At 39.4% G+C, this 19,729-nt stretch overlaps 1 protein-coding gene across 1 annotated transcript; it reads right to left on the minus strand.

Moving 5' to 3' along the window:
- Positions 1-208: 208 nt before the first annotated feature.
- LOC147610085 (uncharacterized) lies at positions 209-3,114 on the minus strand. Its single transcript, XM_086787104.1, has 4 exons — positions 2,934-3,114; positions 2,356-2,715; positions 1,697-1,912; positions 209-641 (listed from the first exon to the last, which is right to left on the minus strand). The coding sequence occupies exons 2-4, from the start codon at positions 2,647-2,649 to the stop codon at positions 555-557; spliced, it is 597 nt and encodes a 198-aa protein (XP_086643230.1). The 5' UTR covers positions 2,650-2,715; positions 2,934-3,114; the 3' UTR covers positions 209-554.
- Between the last annotated feature and the right edge of the window lie 16,615 nt (positions 3,115-19,729).

The raw sequence follows: 19,729 nt of genomic DNA on the forward strand, positions 1-19,729 counted from the left end.
CAGTCCTCTTCTTTGTAAGCCTTCCAAAATGCAAGATGGCCATCAAAGTGCCCTTGAATAGGCCATAAAAAAGGTCTACTTACACAGGAGATGAGCGTAAAACACAATCAAAAGTGCATACATTCATAAGTCCAGAAGAACTCCACGTATCCCAACAGGAAAGCGTATCATCAAATAAAATGTTATCATCAACCAAAACATAAACATGCACAACTCCTCAAATCCTTTTATTACATCCAACATATATGAGACAACATGAGACAACAACTTCTTTTCTCCACCCAAAATAGATCCTTCTAATAGTTGAAAAAAAAAATCGTATGAAACTACAACCCTCAAAAGAGGTCAACCACAACCCTCTGAGGACGTCAAGCTACAATGCAAAAAGAAGGGGAAGCTCCCTCATTGGCTGGCCACTCTCGGAGGAGGGCTACACATATGAGTCAACAACTTATTATACAAAAACAGAAATAATGATACAATCCACATCTTGCAACGCAGTAGAGCATCCACTCAGTCAACGAAAGGACTCTACAGCCTGCATGGCATGTCCATCATTTTGGAGGTATAACAATCTTATCCCCTGCATAGATATTATCCCCTTGTAAGCCATTCGCAGCTTTCAGAGACTCCAAAGATACCTGCATTACAAAGTACATGCTAGAATGAGGTATGTAGAAAAGGGGAGAAAAGTATGATTGTCATGAAGAGCTCAATTGTTAGCTTAGACTGACACATGGCAAGATCAGTGCAGTCAAGTACTTTCCTACCGTACCAGTTTGAAGATAAACATATGATAAGCATGCTTATAGCACACACATTTATGCTAAACTATGCATGCACGTTAATACTGCGAATGAGCTAGTATATAACCCTAATATCAGATAAACCCATGCTAAGCAACCTTAGCACACAGATTGATGCTGTGAATGAGTTATTACCTTACCCTGATGTAAGATAAATCTATGCTAAGCATGCTTAGCACACAGATTGATACGCCAAACGAGCTAACACATCACCTTATTATGAAATAAACCTATGTTCAGACAAATATTGATGCTCCAATTATGACATAGGCCGATGCTAGCATGCTGAGTATGCATACTGATGCTGCACGTGAAGTATTGCATAGAAAAGAAAAGGATTGGAATGCACAATAGTCACACACCACCTTGTCCAACAGTTTGTTAAGTATGCTTATTGTGCTCGGCTGCGTTCAGACACACACATGCACATATATATGGGTATGTATATATGTACACCCCCACAGATACACACATACGTGCATACGTGCTGCTATGATCACCTGTGTGTTGGCATTTATGAAACTAATATATGCAGGTAGCTAGGTGGGTAGGTGGTGTTGGGATATATCGGAGCCTGTATGAGCTTGGTATACTTAAAGGGCTATATATGCAAAGGCCTTGTACTTCATTTGAATAGTCGTGGTCTCTCTAGAGCATTTCCAGTTCTGTCTCTCTACAGTTCACATTTCTCTCCCTCCACTCTGCAACTATGGCCTGCACCTGTGAGCCCCCTTAGCCTGGGCTAACAGGTGGCTACATGTAATGTGTATGTATGTATATATTTATATGTGCCTTCATAAATTATGCTTCGCGTGCTTGACATACAGGTTAATGCAGCATAAAACTACCACAAATAACTGAAAGGGGGTAAAAAGCACAGTACAACTCACCCCATATTTTCCTGAGATAGCCCAGAGAGTATCCCCCCTTTTGATTTCATGGCTCTCGCTCTCTTTGAGTTTGGGTTCTCTGACTTCAAAGCTCTCGCTCTCTTTGAGCTTGGGTTTGCTCTCTTTCTTCTTCTGAGGCTGGAAGAAGGAGAGAAACCATGGCTTCTCATCAACCTCAAGCTCTCTAGATTCTTCTATCATCACTTTGCTCTCCTCCTGCAGAAAACAAAATAGGGTTTTGATAAGACATTCGGAGAGATTTTGCAAAAAAAAAAAAAAACGGCCAGTGTACCAAGATCAAGGCACCAAGAGGACTACAGTAGATGATATTTTTTTTATTAGGACGTCTGCATAAGGTTTTGACATGGGCTCCACAGCAATGAGCAGAATCAGTGTTGCCGTTCAGTTTCCATGAAAGTTCTGCAGGTTTTGGTATGTGTATCAGCAGAAATGTTTCGAACTACGGTTTCAGTCAGGGTTTCCACGGCAATGTATAAAGCTAGGGTTATACAAAGGGGTATGGATAAATACGTGCAAAGTTAGGGTTTTACAAAAGAGTAGCGTTTTCCAGGGTTTTCCTAGGAAACCAGAGAGATTTCCAAAGCCAAGCCGAGAGAGAGAGAGAGAGAGAGAGAGAGAGAGAGAGAGAGGATACACACGGTCTTGAGCTCTTCGAATTCCGGAGCGATAACGGGAGCAGGAGGAGGGATCTTCACAACTACTGCTTCTTCTTCTTCTCCATGAACATCATCGATTTCTTCCTCTTTTTTGTCTCCGCCAAGGATTGTAAAGTCCTCGCGATCTCCGTAGTACTCTTGAATGACAGCATCCTCTTCCTTTCTGGCCTTCACGAATCGGAAGATGCCCCAGGCTACCCCAGCGGCCACCACTATGCCTGCGCCTTTGGCTATAGCGGCCTCCTTGCCCTCTTTCCCATCCTTGCCAGACGACATCCTGTGCTCCCTCTCTCTCTCTCTCTCTCTCTCTCTCTCGCAATGGAGAAATCTTGCAGTAGAAACCTGCAGAGACGCAAATTTTCAGCTATAGCAATCAAACCCTTCATAGCAAAAATGTATTGGGCAAATAAAAATGCAGAGAAAACATGAACTGAAGGGCAAGATATGGATTGAAAATCACAAAATGCAGATGGTAAACAAAAGAGGATTGAATTGGAAAAGCAGAAAAAACAGAGAAATTAGAGGGTAAATTGTACGATAGAAAGATGGGTCGATCTTACCTCGATAGGTTCTCCTCTTGTCGTCCTCGTCCTGTTGCTGGTGTTACGATGGAGGCATAGCTGCCATGGCTATAGGGTTGGAAGGCTGGGGTAGCAGGTTAGCCAACGCATCACAAAGCATGACGGTCTTAAGGACCCTTTCACATTTGTTGCGTACGTGGGCGGAAGACCCCGCTCGAAGAGGTCGCGTATTCTGCTAGGCTGCCAGCATTGAAATAGCACGAATCTGGTACAACAAATCTGATACAACAAAACAAGGACAAAGTTAAGGGAGATGTCGCACGTCCACCTTGAGGACTATCTCCACATCGCATTTAATGTGTGAGATGAAGGGATCAATGGGGGCACGATGAAAGGGGCGATCACGACCCTCCACGTGGCATTTGGCCTAGGTTTATAAAAAAGGTAAACCCGGGCAAGGAGCGAGTGCCATGTCTCAGGTACGGATGCATGTCACCTCATCATCATGGTCATGCATGCTAGCAGGTCAAGCACATGGCGACCCGCCTCCCACATTTGCGAGAGACTTGGCCATGGTAATCTTTTCGCAACTCTGTGGTGGCAGGACTACCGTGCATGAGGACTTCCCCACTGTGAGCGCTCCTTGGATGTGTGCGCGTTAGGGTTTAGGTAATCTTTTCTTCACTCTTTGTGCAGGGTTTAGGGAGGGTCTGCAGAGCCGTATAGGTGTGCTTACCTATGTGTGCAGCATGTCTGAACACCCAAGAGAAAAAACGCATGAGGGGGCTATACATAGCCGCCTGAGAAAGAGCAGAGGGATTGTAGTAGCCACCTCCTCGCAAGCAATCTCAATGCGGAGGAAGAAGCAAAGAGGAGGCCACGTGGAAGGCGAATGCACGAGCTAAAAGCAAGGTATGTGTTTGGTATGCGATTGCCCTAAGCCTATGTCATTAGTCAACCTGTATTTTATGACAAGGTTGGCTGCGTGTTTTGGGGGGGTGCAGGTGGCAATGTCTACACCCGCAAAGGGTATCAAGGGGGACTCTCCTTCCTAAGGGAAGGAGGCTAATGATGACGAGGGGGTGCAAGTGGGGAAGTATACACTAGAAGAAGGGGTGGGATCACAGCAAGAGCCACCTGAATACAAGCAACCTGTCAGTAAAGGAAAGAGAAAAGCAAAGGCCATGGCCTAGACGGGTGACTCTGCAAGCATGGTAAATGTCATGTATGATTGTGGGTGTTGCTACCCAGGTTTACGTTTATTTGTATTTATGACAGGGTGTAGTGCCTTTTTTATATTTAGAGGGCTGCAGGTGGCGATGTCTACACCAACCAAGGCTGTCAAGGGAAATGATGCTACTGCCCAGGGTAAAGAGGTTCACCACCCTCGTGGGGGTTGTAGGTGGGGAAGGAAAAGGGTGGCAAGGGAAAGTTGTCTATCGCTCGCACAGGAAGGAGTGGGGGAGTGCAAGTGGGGAAGCCTACATTAGAAAAGGGGGGCAAGGGAAAGCCCTCAGGGAGGTTGACCATGGCTGAGGGGTGCAGTTGGGGAAGTCCACACCGATGTCAAGGGAAAGGACTCTACTGCCCATCGCAAGGGAAAGGTGTCTACCACCTGTGGGAAGGAGGTTGACCATGTCGGGGGGTGTAGGTGGGGGAGTCTATGCCGACAAAGGGTAGCAAGGGAAAGGGCTCTACTACTTCCAAGACTAGAGCTGCAACAACGAAGGACCCTACATCGACGAAGGACTACTACCGGGAATGACAAGTTAGTGTATTGACAAGAAGGATAATCGCAAAAAGGTGAAGGTCTCTACCACTCTTTCAAAGATCAAGGGTGACATGGGTAGTAGGAAAAGCACAGGGCATTCCGTAGAGACAACGGACCACAAAAGCAAAGTAAGTATTTGGTTCCCTACGTCTGCCTAGGTTTATTTATACATGCCTTTATTTAAAAGAAACTACACAGTTATTTCATACATGTTACCACCTCTCTAGAGAGGTGCTCTTTTTTACTTGAGCCCGGGTGTGCCTAGGTTTACATGTATGGGTTTACCTGTGTGTGCCTAGGTTTACATGTCTGTGTGTGCCCAGGTTTACCTATATGTGCCCAAGCTTGTAACACCTGCATGTTTGTAATTGACTTAGGGCTTGTCTCCATGCCTCCAAGGGTTGCCTAAGGTTATTAAACATGCTATCTTATGGTCGTTATTGCATAGTTTTATGCCTACGTTTACTTGTAATAAGTGGTCGGGTTTACATGGTGTAAGTTGTGTAGGAGTCAGCATGCAAAGTTCTGATTTGAGCTACAATCCTTTGCAAGCAATAAAATCATATTAGCCAGAATACCACTCGGAAATAGGACCAGCCCATCATGTGGAAGCATAATAAGGTTTCCATTCATGGTTGGCTGTTTGCAGCATCTGTGGAAAACTATCTCCATAACAAGAGCCAAATGCAGTCCCAAAGAGAGCACTAGCATATTTGTAAAAAAAAGCCTAGTTTGAAAATACAAAGCGAAGGGTGAGTGCTTGGGTTCACATATCAATGCCTATGTATGTTAGTAAGTGCCAAGGTGCACCTGTAGAAGTCTACATTAGGAGCTAGGATGAAAAATTTACTAAGACACTTTATGATATGTACAATTATTGATTTGTTAAGCAATGTGGATGCTATGGTGGCCAGTGCTGCCTAGGTTTATGTTGAAATTACAGCAATGTGATGAGCTATGGTGGATCAAATACTAGAATCAACATCATTAACAAAGTGATTAGCAAATAATTAAGACGTAATTAGTGAGTAATTAAGATGTAATTAACAAAGTGATTAGTAAATAATTAAGACATAATTAGTGTGAGTAATTAGCAAATAGCTTAATGTAGGCATGGATAATCAAAAACTAGCAAATTCTCATTAGGCCAATGCCTCAATTTATAGAGTTTACATCCAAGCATCTAATCCCACTGATTTCTCCTTGATTCACTCCACCTCTTTTGCTTGATTCTCTCCACCTCTTCACTTTTCCCAGAATATCTCCACACTTCCTAAATCTTCTCATGCTACCCTTTATTCTCTCCTAGTAGATTCTTCTCACCTTTTCACAGGTTCTCTCACATTTACACATCTTCTTTTACAGCCTCTAACCAAGGGCTTGTTCCCGCACACACCCTATTCACTTGTATCTTTCAACACCTCCCCTCAAGTGAATACTCCTAGAACACCTGGACCCTATACCAAGTTTCGTCTAGCACACCTCCCCTCAAGTTAACTTAGCACACTTGGACCCTATACCAAGTTTCTCTCTTACTTGATAGCCCGCGACCAATGCCTCAAGTCCCTAAACTCATAGTCCTTGACACACTCTCTCTCTATGTGTCCAAGGCTACTACAAGTGCCCGCGACCTTGACTAAAGTGCTCACACATACATCTACCACGTGGCCTACATCATCGGTGGCTCAGAGGTGGTTTTACTTTGTTGGGGCAGGTTACATTGGGTTGTGGGGTCTCTCTCTCTCTCTCTCTCTCTCTCAGAGATTTTCACATGGCTCCTCACTCTTTGGAGCCTCACATCTTCTCTTTCTTCAGTCTTCTTGTCGTGGGGCAGCTTCTCTTCATGCGTCTGTCTCTTCTTTCAGTCTTCTTGGGGCAGCTTCTCTTCTCGTGTCCATGTCTTTCTTCAATGCTTCCTCTAGATCTTCTTGGTGTGGATCTTCCTCTTGGAAAGAGATGTTCTTCTTCTTCCATGGCTGGGGCCATGAGCTTGTCCGTCAGGTCTTCTTGCTCCATGTGAGTAACATGTTTAACCGTTTTGCTGACAGTTCTTTTAGGCTTTTGGTGTTTCTCTTGTGTCATTATGCAATGCAAACCCAAATCTATGTGGGAGGTCTTACCTCTTGCCTTATTCTAGATAAGGGCAGTGTCTGATCCCATTTTTACATTGATGCAATGTGCCCAATACATAATGCATATAGCATTCATTCTTATGCACATTCCCAAATGCAACTCTGGCTGTGAATAATATTGAATTTGAGTGAGATTTACAAGCATTAACCAAGGGTTAAATGCAAAATGATTATTACCACAATTTTATCAGCACAATTTTACCAGAAACTACATTAAATCAAGGGTAACCGATTTGTACGGAATGGTCGGAGTATCAAACCAACTATGAATTGCAATCTGAAGTTATAGGGATCTGTATCACATACCTAATGGTTAATTTGAACCCTCAATTGTACCAAAATACAGTGATTAGCATTGATTAATCACTGATTAGCAAATTAATCCTCTGTTTTTGTGTGCAAAAAACAGAGTATGCGGGGAGTCCAGATCTGATGCCTTAGACTTCAAATGAGCTCAAATCCTTTCAAGGTCATCAATAGGAATGAGTGTAGTAGAGGATTATGCTAATAAACACAAGATTGGCCAAATATTGAATGCTTAATCTCTGTTTTACCAAAGTCACCTACAGATTTATGCACTACTAAGGAAGTGATGTTGTGGTGCCACATTTGTGGACCTATTCTACCTATGGTTTCATCCCCTTGCACCATGTTTTACCTATGATGAGCATCACATGTTGTACACATCATCCTACTTATGCTGGCACTATAGAACCTATTTTAGGCTCTATGGGACAAGATTATTGCAGTCCATGGTAGGAGAAACACCACAACGACATGATGAACTAAGTGAACATTACCTAGTGGGAGGACCCTATCAAGTAAGAGCTTCATAGGAATAGCTTGTAGAGTAGTGGAGGAGGGCAAGAACTTATGGACTTACAATGTCATTATATGAGATAATGTTACCTCCCTTTGTCCCTTCTGTAGCATGGTGGGTTATTTCCTAGATAGCTTAGCTCACTTACCTATAGTACCTATGCCATATCACAGTGAGGATACACTCATATTGTTGCCTCATATACTAGAGAATGCATATGTATTAGAGGCAAGACCAAGTGAGGGGGAAAATCAACATAGTGATGTCGAATCGAAGCATGCTTTTAGGAACTATGGTTATCTAATGAGATAAGCTTGCTAGATGAGTTTGAATTGCAGGTTATTGAGGTGCAATCATACAGACCAGATCCATATTTACAATTTACAATGGACGTGTAGCCCCGATATGAACCATACTTTTCCACTTGCTCAAATGTATCCTAACTCACTCTCAACTTTTACACTGTTCTTGCACATCATTGAATTCATAGAACTCAAAGAACTTATGATTGGGTAAAATTTTATTTCTTAGTGCCACTTAGAGAAACTTTAAGGCCATATTCTTTCTTAGACTTAGTAATGTTTCTCCCTATCCATCACTAACCTCCTTCAATTATGCCGATAGAGTATGCTAAGGACTCCCACTCGGCTTTTAGTGACCTTTAGGTCAATTGTTGTAGGTGAAAATAAACAAAAAAAAACACACAAAAAAGACTACGAAGATAACTGTCGCCATATAGGATCCTGGTAGGACTATGGGTAACTACTAGAAATGGTACCTTGAGATTGATGACTTGTTTCTTATGGGGTGGTAGGACCTTCTGTCATGAAAAAACTAATAAAAGAGAGGCTAACCCCATCGCTGTCTTAGGAGATTCCTAAGGGGGGTTTACCTCTAAGAAATTTTATGTATCACGTGCATGAAGGGGTATTTAAAAAACCCCTTACACTTACATACTTTTGTGAATAAAATGACCACTTTTTCTTCATAAATATACAGTTTTTTTTCAAAATTGGTTTTAAAAACCCCTCTTGTAAATGTAATTCTGAAACTTTTTTCTTCATAAATATACAGTTTTTTTTCAAAATTGGTTTTAAAAACCCCTCTTGTAAATGTAATTCTGAAACTTTTTTGAACTAATATAACCCTCCTAATGAACTCACGAGCTACAATTATATATTTTTAGGTTCAGAACCCCCCTGAGGGAGATTCCTGGTGGTGGTCCTTAGATACCCTTGGTGGAGATCTCTTGTCCATTGCCTTGGTCTCCCATCGGTTGGTGGCTTATTCCTTATATTATAATTACTAAACCTAAAGAAAAAAAACACCATCTGAGCTAGCGCTATCCAATAAAGTCTGTGTAACTTGAGGCTGAACCATAACCGTAAGCATATGACTAAGACTAGTTTAGGTATAGATAGCCTTATTACTAACCTCTAAGTTAAATTGGCCTTACCTTTCCTCTTTGTAGCATAACTTAAAGTTAACCCAACCATTCTTTTTAAGAATGCATGCATAGCCATGTTTCATCTTATTGTTATAAAGAACTCTTTACTGGTTTCATGTAGGTATCCCCAACACTTGGCCTTCAACTATCATCACCTTTGATGGCGTCAACTTGTCTTCACCAACATATTCTGAGGATAGAATCTACATCACGAAAGGGGGTATGTTGACCCTTGCCAGAGAACTGTATGGTGTCGATGTTGGCCACCACATCATTTTCACCACCTTTGGGCCACATACACCAAAATGTGTGGAATTCACTTGAAAATCATGTTTTGTATATTTTATGTGTGTGCTCATCGCTCTTGTATATTAAAGGTGCACCATGGGATTTTAAGTGGAGAGTGCTAGCTTTAGATTATCTGTTTACACTAACTAGAGTGGCCAAATGAGCCGGAGGACCAGACCTTTAAGTTTGGTTGCCTAAGAGTGTGAACCCTAGAGGTCACATACAAAACCTAAAATATAACTCTTATGACTCATTCTTTTATGCGAATTCAAGAAAGTGCTCTTCTTCTATATTTACTATCTTATGCTATTGCTTGCTTGTTTTCTTGCTTGTGTGAGCTCTTATGTGTGCTTGTGAGAGAGTGAGTGTGAAAGAGTAAGCTGTGAGGAGAGTTGAGTTTCCTTTGGAGTGTGGTGGTAGCACAGCGATGGTGGAGTAGAGCTTTGGAGTGTGACTAGTGCGCCAACGTCTCCTACGAGAATTCAAGCACAAGTATTCACTAGGTGAGTGACACACCTTGCATGTGCAATTGTGAGCTAGGTCATGGAATATTTGCTTCTCGGTTGAGATGTTTTATGCTCCTAAGTGCGTTTGGGTAAATTTCGATGACATTTTTTGTTCCTTCACTTTTCCTATGGTGCAACGGCTTCCTAAATGGGTAAAGATTTCCCATAAATAATCTCAAAAAGGGTGCACAGACTATAAGATTATTATAAGCAAACTATAGAAGGTGAATGTATGTGTCCCAAAGTCTAGGTTGGGATAAGAAATAAGCTCTATGTAAGTCCAAAATTGAACTATTAGTAGTAATATTAGTTTTTCCATTAGACTTTGAATGAAACACGGTCGTGAAATCCAACTTAGTGTCTAAGCTCTATGTAAGTCCAAAATTGTACTATCAGTAGTAACTTCAGTTTTTCCATTAGACTTTGAATGAAACACGGTTGTGAAATCCAACTTAGTGTCTAAGCTGTCAAAAGAGCGTAGTCCAAAATGGCTATAAAACTTAGTCTCATCACGATCAAATACAATGACATGGGGTCAGCCATGATGTCCAAAGACTTTCTTGATAAATAAGTGTATGGCTTGTTCAGATGTCAATATCTTTTTATGTGGAATAAAATAGGCTTTTTTACTAAAGCGGTCCATTAAAGTTTAAATCATGTCATTATGACTCACAATAGACTAGAAAATCCCATTGTTATGAAATCCATTGATATCTACTCCCATGTGGGTGTGATGGCATCAATAGGCCTTGAGTCTTGCCTTTGTAGCTCTTGATCTTTTGCAAGTAATGCACTTGGAAACCTAAGTTGCATTATACATCTCGTATAATGATATTTTACCAAAAGATACGAGGATCTACGTGAATAAATGTATAATTCAAGGAATAACGTTTTTTTAATCATTTGATGCCAAATAATCATCAAGTTCCCCTATACTTTATCCAGCAACTTTTTTGTGAGGAGTTCCTCAACAAGCAAATCAAATGGGATGATAAGCCACAACAAGGGGGTGCAGCTCAAGGTCACCTAGAAGATAAAAAGAGAGAAAAGATGGATGGGAGAGAAGTACAACAAACGAAGCCTATTGTGCTCACACCTCATGAGCACATGGACATTCAATCTTTTGCCGTCGAAGGAGTTACGCTAGCAACTCATGGTACGATAGCACAACAATTACTGCAAGACTATGAAGCCTTGCGAAGAGAGAACGAAGAGCTAAGGAGAACCATAAGAGCACAAGAGGCAAAGCTCTTGTGGTATGAAGAAAATTATGGAGCATTTTCAGATGAATCTCCTCACTTTCAATTGAACAATCTTCTTAATAGGCCCATTTCACCATCGCCTATTAACCTAGGCAATGATTAAATTTTGTAGACATGATCTCCCTATATTAAAACTTTTATAGACATTGATCCCCCTATATTAAACTTTTGTAGACATGAACTTTACTACAAATTTTGTAACTACACCAAAATTTTGTGCTGCGTAATGAAAAGAATTACTCAGTGTTCTTTTAATTGATTCCAACTTGAGCATTCTTTGATGAGCTAACGCATTCTATGACACTACTGACACATTCACTTGTGGACATACCGCATCCTGATCCTGACCAATGCATCCTTGAGAGCATGATTCTTGTAATATGTGGCGATATTTGTTACCTTTGGTTTCCATGGATACTACTTGGTTTTTAGTTTTGCAACATACTTATATAACTTAGTGCTAATGTTAGGTGGCGGATTAGAACAAGCTGTAACATTAACACCGATTCTGAATAGATGCTCCTTAACCCTCGTTGCACTGCCATGAAATTCATGGCCACAAGACTTACACTTAACATAAGATGTGTATCTACCATGCTTCAACTCTTCTACATAGTCCCACTCAGGCCCTCAGTATCCACCCATCGTAATCTTAAGCTGTTTAAAGCACAAAATTGAAAACGGAATCGTTCTCTAGGATAGCTTGTGGAACACTTGAGAAATTCAACACATAAATTCAACCATGAAAACACATGCTTTGAAGGTTTCAACAAAATCAAATAAATTGAACAAAAGCATAGCAAACATAATACTTAGCTCCAAGACAAACATGCTGGGTACAATCTTCCCCCCCCCCCTTGTGCGTGGCCTTCCCCCCACACAAGTATTTTTTATTAGCTTTTTTTCCACCAAAAATAGGCCATAGCCCCCAAAAATATACAAAGTGTGCTTTTAGAGAGCACGACACTCTTCTACAACAAAAATAGAGTGTCCCAAAAATTGGGGCTAGGGTAAAGCCTTTAGGCTTTAATAAATTCAACATTATAAATGTATTTTTCCCAATGCATCAAAATGGAAAAATTAACTACTAAGGTTACAAGCTATGCTTGTAAAAATAAATATGATGCGCATAAGAAACATTCTCCTCGACATTATTTATCAATCCTCGTAATCTTTATCACCTGAAAATATAAGCCCAATTAATAATTAAATTAAACAGGCACAAACCATCACCAACTCATGACTACCAGGCGTAAGTATCCTAGGAATCACCCTGCCATACAAACCTAACTGAAATAATCATAGACAGCCCCAAGCATACGTCATATACCGCACATATTAATATTTATAGTGGTGTCACCCATGATATTAACCTAACTGGCATGACGCAAGAGTAACCTAGGCATCCCCAAATTACTCAAGAGGGGAAAATAATATTCTTAAAGAGGACTTAAAATATATTCTCATGACATCCCTCTTGCTTGAGTTTGCAATTGCCCTCAATTGCAGGTTTGCTGGGTTTGAAAAGAACGAAGGATCTCAGGATAAGCTCGAAAAAATTTCTCGGGCATCCATTTTGCATCTTCTTGAGGATGGTTTTTGAATGTCAAAAGATATTTAATGTATTGGTTCCCAGTTCTTGTTGTTGTCGTCTCTTGATCAATAATAGCATCAGGAACTAAGACTTCTTTCTCTCCTTCAACAAGAGGTGGTTCCTCATAAATTGGGTGAGAAGGAAGTGTTCCTCGAAAGGGTTTCAAGAGATGAATATGGAAAGAGTTGTGGATATTCCAATTAGATGGCAACTCTAGTCTATAGGCCACGTCGTTAATCTTTTCAATAATTTTAAATGGTCCATAATATCTAGGTACAAGTTTAACTGCAGGGAATTTTTCCACACTCTTCAATCGTCTCTTCTCAATTCTCAAAAGTACATAATCACCTTCTTGGAATGAAAAATCTTTATGCTTCCTTGAAATGTATAATTCTCTTGAGCTCTTGCAATACAATCACGCACTTCAAATAAAATGCGATCAAAGTCTCGAGTATATTGGTCAGCAGTTTCAATCTTATGGGAGAGTCTAGTAGCCGGAATAGGCAAAGCTCTACCATAGATAATCTCAAATGGTGCTCGACCAATAGCAGAATGAGGAGTATTATTATAAGCAAATTGGAGTAGATGTATGTACTTATCCCATGAACTAGGTTGCTGGGAAACATAGGCTCTAAGCATATCCAAGATAGTGCTATTCGTGACTTTGGTCTGTCCATTTGATTCAGGATGAAAAACTGTAGAAAAATCTAACTTAGTGTCTAAGTTTGAGAAAAGAGCAATCCAAAAGTGACTACAAAATTTGGAATCTCTATTAGAAACTATCACTTTAGGTAGACCATGATGAACAAAGATTTGCTTGATAAATATGGTCGTAGCTTGCTAAGAAGTGAGTGTCTTTTTACATGGAATGAAATAGGCTTGCTTACTAAACCTGTCTACTATTGTCCAAATCATGTCATGATGACTGGAAGTAGTAGGAAAGCCTGTAATGAAGTCCATAGAGACTTGTTCCCATGGTCGGTCTGGAATGGGTAAAGGCATAAGCAATCCCAAAGCTTTGCCTTTGTAGCTTTTAATTGCTTGACAAATGTTACAATTAGCTACAAAGTTTGCTACATCATTTTTCAAATGAGGCCAAAAGAATTCTCGAGAAACTACTTGAAGTGTTGCGGAAACTCCTCTATGTCCCATGAATGGTGGTTGGTGCATCTCTTCCAAGATAAGTTGTCTATAGGGTTAACACATAATCTTTTCTCAAAGAAAAGATAGCTATCATTATGAGAATAATTTCCTTGAGGTGTCCAATTGTTTTCACGCAATTTGATCCATATCTCAGAAAAATCTGGATCTACTTCATAAGTTTCTTTCATAAGTACAAATGGTTCACTTTCAATAGTGGAAATGTTGTTGATATGTGGTCTTCTACTTAAAGCATCGGCAACAACATTTTCCTTTCCAAGTTGGTATTGAATCATGGGTTGGAAACTTTGTATGAAAGATGCCCATTTGATGTGCCTATGTGAAATAAGGGGTTGCGAAAGCAAATGCCTAATGCTTTGTTGATCAGTCTTGATAAGAAATTCTGAACCCATTAGGTAATGCTTCCAAATCTTCAAGGCATGCACAACTGCTGCTAATTCCTTATCATATGTACTATAATTTGTTTCAGCAGGTTTTAGCTTTCGACTTTCATAGGCAATAGGATGGTTGTCTTGCATAAGCACAGCACCAAAACTTTTGCCAACACTAGCATCAGTTATTACCACAAAGAATGGTCTTTGAAAGTCAGGTAGTGTAAGAACTGGTGCATGAGTTAATGCATCCTTGAGTACTAGAAAAGATTTATCTTGACTTTCGGTCCAATGGAAAAATGTAGTTTTCTTTTGAGAAGTTCCGTCAAAGGATGTGCAATATAAGCGAAATTCTTGACAAACTTCCTATAGTAACTACATAGACCTAGAAAAGATCTAAGGTCATGAATGTCTCGAGGTGTAGGCCAAGAGGCTATACACTCAATCTTCTTAGGATCCACACGGATTCCTTCAGCTGACACTATATGGCCTAAGTATTCAATCTCTTTTTGAAAGAAAGAACTCTTTTCAGGATTGACATACAATTCATTTTCTCTCAAAAGGTTAAACACTTGCTCCAAGTGTTGCTCATGCTCTTGACGATTCTCGCTGAAAACAAGAATATCATCAAAGAACACCACAAAGCTTTGAAACTTTAGGAAAATGTGATTCATCATACAACTGAAAGTAGCTGGAGCATTGGTCAAACCAAATGGCATAACCAAAAACTCATAATGGCCAGTCTGGGTTCTAAATGCAGTCTTGAATATGTCTGACTCAGTCATGCGTACTTGATGATAACTAGATTTTAAGTCAATCTTGCTAAAGACCTTTGAACCTCTAAGGTTATCAGCAAGTAAGTCATCTACCCTATGGATAGGGTATCTGTTCTTGACAATGATTTTGTTCAATGCTCGGTAGTCAACACACATTCGGAAAGTTCCATTCTTCTTTTTAACAAGAAGGACTGGAGCTCCAAAGGGTGAACTACTAGGTCTAATAAGGCCTCTTTCTAACAAATCCTCGATTTGTTTTTGGATCTCTTTTTGCTCTAAATTGTTGACTCTATAAGGAGCTTTACAAGGTGGAGAGTTGCCTGGCAATAAGTCAATACTATGGTCTTCAGGCCTAGACGTAGGTAGTCCTGGAGGTAAATCTTCCATAAAACAATCCCTGAATTTGGAGATATAAGGATCAAGTTTTGGACTTTTGGATGTGTTAAACTCAACGCTAAGCTGGTTAACCCAAACCATATGTCTTCTCCCTTTTCCTAAGAGCTCGCTTTGCTTGAGTATGACTCAATAAAGGGCTCGTCTCTCCTTTGACTAGACATTGGAGGAAAATATTTTCATTGTCCTTCCTTACACAAATGCTATGCGTATCATAGTCTATAATAGGGTTGTACATATGTCTCCAAGGCATAGCCAATATTACATCTACGCCTTGTAAAGGTGCAACTAAAAAATCCCTTTTTTCTGTTAAGGAATTGATGCTTAAAGTTAAACCTTTCACCTCTTGTATGCAATTATACTTGGTTCCAGTAAATGCAGCTTTAACTCTATAATGTGTAGGTGAAGGTTGAATGTTTAAAGCTCTAATTGCCTTTTTAGAAATAAAGTCATGAGTGCTACCATCGTCATGCAAAACAATGACTTCATGCTCATTAATTTTTCCTTTTATTTTGAGTAGCGAATGAGCTTGAGGCTTACCTTCTGCTTCTGAATAGTCAGGGTCAGAGTTACCCTCTTACTTGAGCGATTCATCTTCATTGTTGTCCCCTTCAAGCATATTGACTCGTGCCGTAGGTGTCGCTTTGCATGATCTGGACAATTTGGTGCTATATGTCCTTTATGACATCGAAAACATTTGATTGGAGGACCTTTGGTTGCCACCGTTGGCTTTCTTTGAATTTGATTCGCCTTTGACCATCTCCTTACCTTTGTCAAACCCTGGCTTATGAAAATTTCTTGAAGCATGAAAAGGTTTAGAAAAAGGTTTAGAGTGGTTACTCTCAAATGACTTGGCCTCTCTAGGAAAACCATTTTTGCGTTCAGAATTTGTTGCCAAAGATATAGCTGTAGAAAGTGAATGAGGTCTAAACATATTCACATCGGCCCTAATTGTAGACTTAAGGCCCGAAATGAATTTCCTCTTTTGGTCCTTCTCATTGACTTTCTCCACAACCTGTACCTGTAGTAATGTATTCCAAAACTTCTCCACATACTGAAACATGCTTTCTTTTTCAAGTCAATGTATCCGATTGATGCCTAGCTTTAGATTTAAATTGTGAAGGTAAGAAATGCTTTTTCACTAGCCTTTGAAACCCTTTCCATGAATCCAGTTTGTCACGTCCTTGCTTGATGACACTCCACCATAAAGTTGCGCTATCCACCATGTGATTAGCTGCACATTTGATCTTGTCCTTCTCGGAAAATTTCTCCCCCGAAAAGTAATCGTCCAATTGACTAAGCCATGCCAAAAGGACTCGAGCATCTTTCTTGCCATCATAATTCTGAAATGAAAAAGCTTTATGACTGATTTTAGAATCTTTCCGTGAATTTTGTCCTTGAAGTGTAACATTGACAGCTCTTTGGATGATGTCGTCTTCGTCATCATAAGATGGCAAAGAGTCACGTTTACGCCTTTGACTCGTGAGCTATCACTCCAATTCAATTTGCATCTCTCTCTCTTCTACAATTTATTGTTGTAGAGATTGGAGTTGCTCTTGAATTGAAGGTAAAATAGGAAAATTTACCATAGTGCTCATGCAAATAATGTAAATAAGTAAAATTGATATTATTTGATGTATGTAAAGAAAGCAAATGATTGTACTTATCTCAATTCTCCCGCAATTCAATTTGTGTTGAAACTGAACAAAGACTTTGGTTCAATGGTTGGGTCGAATTCCCTTCGTTTTGCACAAGTCCCGAGTAATTCCAAGTGATTTAGGAGACTTGGGCTAGTCGAAATGCTGAAGAAATAATTTTTTGCACCTTGAACACTGTTCAAACAATTCTGAAAACTTGGCCAGACCTTTGTAATAATTTCTGAGAATTTTTAGAATTTTTTTCAGAAATTATTTTAGAATTTGCTGGCATTTATTTGGCCTTTTTAAGCCTCTTTGAGCCTTGAAAAATCAATTTTCTGCACCCAAAAATCTGAAAATTGCAATTCTTTGGAATTTTCCTTGAAATAGGAAAATAGGTAGTGTGAAAGCTCCAAAAGTGGATGTGACATGCATTGGGCTTGGGAAAAGTAGAATTGGGTTAAGTTGAGGATTTGGCTTAATTGAGATTAAAATTTTTGTGGTCTTCTTCTTCTCACGTTTTTTTGCCCGTGAGGCTGCAAATCGGTGCCTCAAATTTGCTTGATTTTATTTATTTTTCATGGCTTAAATCTCACACAGCATGCAGTCCGTCCATTATAGGTTGCTTCTACCTTGAACCTTTGCAAAAACTGAGCAAATCACATGAGGGTTTTGGCTATGGGGAATCCATCTATACGGTTGGATTTGAAATTCATGAAGCTTTGAGCAAAACCACTTTTTGATGATGAATAATGGTTTTGGGAAGAGGTAAGTGGGTTTGAGAAGTAGAAGTAGTATGAGAATTTGAATTTTTGGTTAAAGACTACAAACCCTTCTTTTGCCCACCGGTTAAAAGCCTGCAACTTTCTTGAGAGTTGTGTTGATGAAGACCTTTCCCACCTTTCCACAAATCTCCTAGCCCAAGCTCTGATACCACTGAAAACGGAATCGTTCTCTAGGATAGCTTGTGGAACACTTGAGAAATTCAACACATAAATTCAACCATGAAAACACATGCTTTGCAGGTTTCAACAAAATCAAATAAATTGAACAAAAGCATAGCAAACATTTAGCTTTTTTTCCACCAAAAATATACAAAGTGTGCTTTTAGAGAGCACGACACTCTTCCACAACAAAAATAGAGTGTCCCAAAAATTGGGGCTAGGGTAAAGCCTTTAGGCTTTAATAAATTCAACATTATAAATGTATTTTTCCCAATGTATCAAAATGGAAAAATCAACTACTACTAAGCTTACAAGCTATGCTTGTAAAAATAAATATGATGCGCATAAGAAACATTCTCCTCGACATTATTTATCAATCCTCGTAATCTTCATCACCTGAAAATACAAGCCCAATTAATAATTAAATTAATCCCATAAATATTAAACAGGCACAAACCATCACCAACTCATGACTACCAGGCATAAGTACCCTAGGAATCACCCTTCCATACAAACCTAACTGAAATAATCATAGACGGCCCCAAGCATACGTCATATACCGCACGTATTAATATTTATAGTGGTGTCACCCACGATATTAACCCAGCCGGCATGACACAAGAGTAACCTAGGCGTCCCCAAATTACTCAAGAGGGAAAAATAATATTCTTAAAGAGGACTTAAAATATATTCTCATGATAGAAATGACTCATGAGCAACTTTACATCAATAAATGATCATTGATGCCATAAAATATCCTACACATCTACCATTATGCATTCTACACTTTAAAATTTCTAATTCTAATTCTAAATTCATATTGAAAAATAATTGTATACACAAACAAAGAAGCAAATATAAATAACAACAAATATCCATGCTTATTGAATCCTACTACTCCAATGCCATTTATGAAGCTAGCTTCTCACACGGTCTATCCGGTCTATCAACAATGTCCCCTTAGACTCGAGTGTGAACTATGTTCGAACACAAGGGATTCTAGCTTTTACAATTTAATAACCTATACCCCAGTGTGAACTATGTTCCAACACAGGGGATTCTAGCTCCTTTAAGTAACCTAAACCCTAGTGTGAATGATGTTCTAACACAGGGGATTCTAGCTCCTTTAATTAACCTAAACCCTAGTATGAACCATGTTCCAACACAAGGGATTCTAGCTACTTTAATTGACCTAAGCCCTAGTGTGAACAATGTTCCAACACAAGGGATTCTAACTACTTTAATTGACCTAAGCCCTAGTGTGAACAATGTTCCTACATAAGGGATTCTAGCTACTTTAATTGACCTAAACTCTAGTGTGAACCATGTTCTAACACAAGGGATTCTAGCTACTTTAATTGACCTAAGCTGCCCTTTTTTATATTAAAAGTGTGATTTTCATATAAATGATTTTTATGCATAAATGGATGCATGAAAGAAATTCTTCATATTAAAAGAGTGATTTTCATCATAAATGATTTGTATGCATAAACATATGTATAAAAGATATTTTTTATATTAAAAGTGTGATTTTCATCATAAATGATTTTTATGCATAAATGGATGCATAAAAGAAATTCTTTTATATTAAAAGAGTGATTTCCATCATAAATGATTTGTGTGCATAAAAGATATTTTTTTTAATATTAAAACTGTGATTTTCATTATAAATGATTTTTATGCATACATGGATACATAAAAGAACTACTTTCATATTAAAAGAGTTATTTTAT

This window comes from Cibotium barometz, chromosome 50 (genome assembly GCF_041138505.1).
Source record: "Cibotium barometz isolate CiBa-2024 chromosome 50, ASM4113850v1, whole genome shotgun sequence".
Classification (NCBI taxonomy): Eukaryota; Viridiplantae; Streptophyta; class Polypodiopsida; order Cyatheales; family Cibotiaceae; genus Cibotium; species Cibotium barometz.